The sequence below is a fragment of the Rhinolophus sinicus genome, linkage group LG09, assembly GCF_036562045.2.
Source record: "Rhinolophus sinicus isolate RSC01 linkage group LG09, ASM3656204v1, whole genome shotgun sequence".
In the NCBI taxonomy this organism is placed as follows: domain Eukaryota; kingdom Metazoa; phylum Chordata; class Mammalia; order Chiroptera; family Rhinolophidae; genus Rhinolophus; species Rhinolophus sinicus.
Window position 1 is genome coordinate 94896133 of NC_133758.1, and position 7352 is coordinate 94903484.

The window sequence follows — 7352 nt, forward strand, 5'->3', positions numbered from 1 at the left end:
ATAGTTCAAGATTTTAGTTAAGATTGGAAGATAAATCAACAGTGGCCTGTGAATCATTACTTTATTTGGTGATACAAATAGCATTATTATAAAACCTAGAGATGTTTTCTTATCTTTATACCATCTTTCCCTGAAAAATAAGTCTGGGTCTTGTATTAATTTTTGCTTCAAAAGACGCATTAGGGCTTATGTTCAGGAGATGTCCTCCTGAAAAATCATGCTAGGGCTTTTTTTCCGGTTAGGTCTTATTTTCAGGGAAACACGGTATGTGCTGAGACTGTCCTACCTCTCATAGGAAAGAGACAATGTTAGTGTCCTTATTTAGCTTAGTATGCTATAGGTAATATACATGTAACTTTTAGACTCGTAATTACAGAAACAACAATCGACTACAAAAAGGTACTAAAAACTCTTTCGTGCTCAGGATCCAAAACAGGAAAACACAGAAAATCTTTTCAATACATAACCCAGCCTTTTTGGTTTTCTTCATTTGTAGTGATGGGAGCTATCATTTGATTGAATTGACACATCAGCCTTTTAACTGAACAATCTCGTTCTAGACTGTGATTATGTTGCTTAATGATAACAATGGTCAAACTTGAAAAACACTGAAAAATTAATTTTTGTTTTCTTAGTTGTTTTTGTTTTATATTTTGGTTCGGGGGCCATGAAGTAATATTCAAAGTTGCCCAACATATGATAATAATTCCTTCACAGTTTCTTTCTCAAATTTAGCTGTACATTGGAATCACTTGGAAAACTAAAAACTGCCAATATCTGAGTTCTACCCCCAGAAATTATAATGTAATTTGGATGGCAGCCTGGGCTAGGGTCTCATAATATTTCCCCCAGGTGATTATAATGGGCAGCAGATTTAGCATCTCCTGGTATACATACATATGATATTCTTATCACAACTCATTGCTGGATTGCCACCCAACTTTTTCAATCATCCCATTTACTGAAAAGGTGGTCTCCCTTTCTCTCTCTTTCCTCTCTTACTACAAAACTTTCTGTCAATGCATGAATGTGCCATATCAAAAAAAAATTTTTTAAAAATCAATTACTCTGACACCTTTATTCTGTAATTTTTGTAAACATGTACATTTGTATACATGTTAGAGTCAAGGACAATAACTTTTAGCTGTGTTTATTTTTGTTAAAAGAAACTGATAGACTTGAAGGACAAATCACCTTCTGATTGCACAGATTAAACAAGGAAACATTTCATATTTTAGCTTTACAAAGCATCTTATTGATTTTAAAAGATCCATACTGTTGACATAGTTCATGATGAAACATATTGTATTAAAAAGACTAAAATATTTATTTTACATATCTACAACATGTATTCTCATATTTCTAGATCAACCACAAATCATACAGGAAAATATTTAGGTACATGAAAAAGCTTCATAACATAAAAAAAATTAACATTTTTTAAAAAATCACATGTGAATGCTCATTAAATAATAACATTGACAAATAAATAATCAGCTTTACTTATTAGCTGCTGCCATGCATTTCTGGCATTCCATTCCAAGCGAGGGTCAGCATGCAGGGTATAATTTCATACTATGAGACTGTAAAAAGCTACAGGGCTTACTTTTGAAGTGAAATGTCACAAGGTCTTTTATTGTTTCAAAGGAAGATCACTCATAGCTGCTAACCTGTTCCCATGAAGATGACCAACAAAGCATCTTTCTGAAGTGTTATTGGAAAGATTCATTGCAACAATTTTTTTTTTAACTTTTCAGTTTTGAAAGGGTTTTGTTTGGGGGGTGGGGGGTTGGGGAATGAAGGGTAACTGAGAAGCCCTTTTCTGTTTTAAAAAGTAATGATTCAGTATATAGTGCGTATATAGTATCCCCAGTCTTTCAAGAACCACAGAGAATTAAAACTACAGGATGCATGGAATTTAAATGCAAATTGCTTTCATGGATTTGCATACATCTTGAAAAACTTGAAAAGTTATTCCTAAAGTAGGTCCTGATACTTAGGACAGCTTGCTGGGTTTGATCAAAGCAGAAAGCATATATTTTCAAGTAAGAAAATAGCAATGGCAGGCTTGAGTCTTCCAAGCAATCAAATCTGTAAAGCAGATGGTTACTAGTCAGTCCAGTTTTGAGAGTCTGAGTTCTAACTCATGCTGTGCTTGCTGGATTTGCTGGCTCTTTTCCGCTCTCTGTGATGCTGGGCTGGCTTGGCAGGCGACATGCTCTCAAAGTTATGACTGGACTCATTGTGCTGCCGAGTGTACCTCTTGCACTTGCAGGCCGTGACCACCGTGATTTTGTAGGTACGCGTGCTGCCATCTTGGCACTGCAGCTGGATTCTCTGGGTACGCGTTTTGTCATTGACACACCTCCACTCCTGGGAGCTCCTCCTGCTCCAGTACTTGGTTCCATAGCCTCCACCAATCCAGTTGGGGAGCACAGGCAGAGGCAAGCACTCACCAGCACAGACCAGCTCCTTCAGAGGGCTGATGCTGGTGCACTGGCCATCAGAGATATATTTGGTGGAACGCAGTTCCCGGCAACCCACTTGAACCCGAGCTGCAGGAAACAGAAAAGAAAGCATGAATGGGCATTATTTTTTAAATCTGCAATGACAAAAATAATGTGCTAATACTAGCAAGTTGTCGAATAGAAAGAGGTAGTAGAGACACGTCAACGAAAATTTGCAGTTTGCATGACTATAATTAACCATAGAATAAAGTAAACTAGCGTTGATTTTTTTTTTTTCAGGTGTAAGATTAGCTAATTGCTTAATGGAGTATTTGAAAATCTCATTTTCTTAGTCTCACTCCCCAGTAAAGGTTAAGCAGCTCTTACATTTATGTGTAAATATTCATTTTTCAATGAGCTAAATGAGAATATTTTTATGTTCTTTTTCTTACAGGTCATATTTGTTAATGTCTGCAAGTGCTTCTAATTGAGAAAATGTGGAAAGTGTTTAAATATTGTACATAATGCATATGCTGTCTGTAATATTTTGTTTCAATTATAACATTTAGCTGCAAGGAATCATGCATACCTATGTGTACAAAATCTGACATTTTGCATATCAAACTTAATAACTACATTTTAAACATAAATTCCCAAGCTGTCTTTTAAAAACACAAAGATTAAAATGTTTGAAATGCAAAATGTCACTACAATTCAAAATTTAAAGAATATAAAAGCCCCTAAATCAGGAACGTATGGTTGCCATAACAACTTGGCTACATTTCCATGAATTTTATGGCAGAAAAATGCCTAACATGTCTGATTTACAACTGCAAAAGGAACCACGGTGTTCATTTCCTGAATATTGGTCATGGCAAGCGTTTTGTTTAGTTATTTGAATTTGATAAGTATGTTTTCTAATTGGCTGTTTTTTGTTACATGCCTTATGCAATTAAAGCAAAAATTAGTCTTGAAATATTTGAGGTTTTCTTTCTATTGCTTTGTTATCTAAACTTCAGAAGAATTGCCTGTAACAAGCTTGAAAAGAAAGCAAGGCTTGTCTCTTAACCAGAGGAAAAAATATATTTAAAAGTATAACTGCTGAAATTTAAAAAATTAAAAATTATCAGGGACATTGAAGTAGTCTTATATAGAATAATGAAAGCTAATTTGAAATAAATATTGAATTAGGAGTTCAACATCTTCTCTGTGCCCCAGTACTTCTGAGGTGAGAGATGCAGGAATGTGATAGCTGTGAGAAAAATGTCTATATATACACATATATCTGTATAGCTATAGAGCATGGGATTAAAATTAAGGGTAAACTAGCTGGCCAGTCAGAGTACTCTCCTGTCTGATTCTGATTCCAGCTCACCTTCCTGCAACTGTCTTAGGAATGCACCTGGAAACCGCCAGAGACAATTTTGACTTGTCTAGCTTTTTGTTCCTGTGTAGATAGAGATTCGGCATTTTTGCAGTGACAGTTCACTGACAATGGATACCCACCACATTCCTCAATAATCTAATAATAATCAGATATTTCCTGTGTAAAAGCAAACATCTTCATGAAAGTTGAAGCACCTTGTTTTTTTTAGAAAGACATTTTCTTGTTTCCCTGAAAATAAGACCAGGTCTTATACTAAGTTTTGCTCCAAAAGACGCATTAGGGCTTATGTTCAGGGGATGTCATCCTGAAAAATCATGCTAGGGCTTATTTTCCGGTTGGGTCTTATTTTCAGGGAACCACAGTAGCAGTCAGACTTGTATGCACTTTGACTTTTCAAAGGTCAAAAATACTTTTCGCAGCTGAATAGATTTGAGAAGAAGGAGCAAAAGATTTGTGTAAGATTTCCCGTGCACTGTTTCTCTGTGTCTCTCTCAAAACCTGATTATTTGCATGTGAACTCTTCTAAAGAAAGGAGTAAAGCAAAAGTTAGAAAAAGAAATTTGAATCCCTCTAACTTGTGGTCAATTGGTGTGTTGATTAAGCAAATAGAAAAGGGGGAAAAAATGCTGCCTGTATAATATATTATTATACTGTCATTATTTTAAATCTCCAAAGTTATGAGTTTCCCCAGTCGTTCACAAAAATATACAATTACCTAAATTTTGATCTGGTTAATAAGGAATTCTCATAGGAAAATATGATTCTCCAACATGTTTAATTTTGTCCTTTTTTTACATTGATCATCATCAAAATTTACAACTATTTCACTATACATATTTGAGAAATTCATGGTAATTTTTTATCCCCAGAAAGCTTCTTCTTTTCCCTTGTGATATCCTATATAGTCTTTAGTTAGTTACCTTTATGCAGTTTACCAGAATTGCACATGTCCTGAAATAAACAGAAAACAACCTGAATTTAAATGATCTAGAACAACACTTTTTAAGAATTCTCATTGTGTATGATTTAAAGAAGCAATCCTTTAATTCCTGGAAAAATTTTCCTCTTTGGAAGTTTGATAAAACTTAAGTCTGTGCTTGTATTAGCAAATCACTGTTTTAGCTATGTTAACTTTATAGGGAAGAATGCCAGTCTACACATGCAACAAATTACTCTCCCATTATTTAGCAAAAAAATATATGGTTCAGGTTAGTTAGGAATGAAATAATTATACAGGAATGTGAGCTAATGCTACCAAAAAAGAAAAGACAAAACCCATACAAGTAAAACACACTTACTGTTCCGATCCAGTCCAGTGTTACTGAAATGCCTGCCTCCATTTCTGGCTTGATTCATCGTGCTGTTGCTGCTGGGCTGGGCTGGAACAGGTTTAACCACATGTGAATACAGGATTTCTGTGGCATCATTTTTAAAAGCCACACAGCTTTTCATTAGGATGCAGGCAAGGGGAATGAGATAGAAATGAATGGCAGGAGGAAGCATGGTGAGTAGAGGATTTGCTTGGCTGGAGAGCTGGTTAATTCCTTTCCCTCTGCTTCTGCCCTGTAACTGTGAAATTCCTGCTCAAGGTCCCCTTTATATATCCCTGAGGTTTGGCGTTCATTCAGGTGTAAAGTTGTGTAGAGCTTCAGAGTGAAAACACAGAGAAGGGGTGGGATCCCTACATGACCCTGCAAAAGAATTTTACCAATGAAAGAGAAGACTACAGAAAAGGAGGAGCTTGGTATACAAATTGCCTGAAATTTCAGAGTTGGACTTCATCCGTTGGCTGTGAGCTGAAGCAGCCAGACACATTCTATAGCAAGTACAGTCTCTCTCTCTCTCTCTCTCTCTCTCTCTCTCTCTCTCTCTCTCTCTCTCTCTCTCTCTCTCTCTCTCTCTCTCATTTCCTTTCCTGAATCTAGTTCACATTCGGATTTAATTTCAATAAAAATACACTGCTGTTCATTTGAAGAGATTTACATTTCCACAGTTGTTCTGTACTCCCCTCAGATTTTAGAGTATTCGGGGCAGAGAGGAGGTTCGTCCCAGATAATAGGAGGAATTCATGTGAGTTTAAAATACTGTTAAGACTTGAATGAAGCACGTAGTTTAGTTACACAGATTTTATTTCTCAAGAAGCAAACTAATATATATTTGTTTCTTAAAGTGTAAGGCACTGAGCTAGAATCTGCCTCCTGGACATACTTAAATAATGCAGCTTTGATCTGTATCAACTGCTGTACTGCTAGGTAAATTATTGCCAGGGGTTCTGTGCAAAGAATAATGAGCTCTGTCTGCATCCAAGTAACTAATATCAATTTTCATCTTAAAAATGTGTCGCAAGCATTCACATTCATGGCATCGTTTTACATGAAAGAAAGCCATTTCCGACAGATTATTGTTTCGCAATTTCAAAATAATTTTTGCTAGTGTTCTACCTGTATTTACTAAACATTTCCTTTGACTCTGCTGCCCATGTAAGAAACACTGTACTTTTGTGAACGTCTTTTTCCACACCTGGAACAGATGTTCCATTAATTAATTCTAGGCCACTCATCTCCATCCTTAAAAAAATCATGAACTTCCATCTGCTATGAGACACTCTGATCGGAATAATTATATATTCTGAATCATCTTTCCAATTTTAAATCCATATTGTCCTTTGTGTGGCTACTAAAATGACCTTATAGCATGGATACTTTATATCTTCTTTAAACTTTTGTCCATTGTAACTACTATTTATATCTATGTATCCATCTGTCCTTCGTCTATCTATGTTTCTCCACAGCGGCACTATTGATGTTTTAGAGTAGGTAATTCTTTGTTATGCTGCACTGTTCTGTGTGTTTTACAGCATACCTGGCTTCTACCCAGCAGATGCCAGTAGCACCTCCTCCCCACCCAGTTATAATCAAAAATGTCTCCTGACATTGCTACATGTCTCTGTAGGCTAAAATCACCCCCAGTTGAGAGCTACCAATTATCTATCTGTCTATCTATTTATCTCACTATGAAAAGAAAGTAAAATTAAGAACAAAAGACTATTTCATGATACTAAGGAATTATTGTTCTTTTATTTAGGAGTAAAGTTGTGCTGCGGTTTTATTTAAAAACAATGACTGCTTCTCATTTAGAAGTATATGCTGCAATACTCCTAAATGAAATGGTGTGATGTCTGGAATAAACTTCAAAAATAACATGGGAGCGGGTGATTAGAGGTGAGAGTGGGGCAAGATGGGTTATGGGTCAATGGTTGTTGGGGATGGATGATGGATGTTCTATTGTGTACTCCCTTGTGTGTGTTTTCAAAATTCTACATAATCAAAAATTTAAAACTGGAGTAAAAACTTTTAGTGTATACATACTGCTGAATAACAATCAGATCCCTGTCTGAAAGTTGTATGTAGACATTTATTCTAACATCATTCCTAGAAAATAATACATCTGTTAATTACTAGGTGCATATGGAAATTGTATGTCAGACATCCTTCTAAAGTACTTACTGTGAAGAATTT

General features: G+C 35.7%; 1 protein-coding gene across 1 annotated transcript; it reads right to left on the reverse strand.

Moving 5' to 3' along the window:
- Positions 1 to 1059: 1059 nt before the first annotated feature.
- Positions 1060 to 5547, reverse strand: SOSTDC1 (sclerostin domain containing 1). The gene is made up of 2 exons (XM_019726619.2): positions 5133 to 5547; positions 1060 to 2555 (listed from the first exon to the last, which is right to left on the reverse strand). Exons 1-2 carry the CDS (start codon positions 5335 to 5337, stop codon positions 2140 to 2142), a joined length of 621 nt encoding a protein of 206 aa, XP_019582178.1. The 5' UTR covers positions 5338 to 5547; the 3' UTR covers positions 1060 to 2139.
- Between the last annotated feature and the right edge of the window lie 1805 nt (positions 5548 to 7352).

Excerpts from the sequence above, each read along its gene's own strand:
- SOSTDC1 (XM_019726619.2), bottom strand. The coding sequence starts at position 5,337 with ATGCTTCCTCCTGCCATTCATTTCTATCTCATTCCCCTTGCCTGCATC. Across the intron at positions 2,556-5,132 it reads CACTGGACTGGATCGGAACA|CTCGGGTTCAAGTGGGTTGC; the intron begins GTAAGTGTGTTT and ends TGTTTCCTGCAG.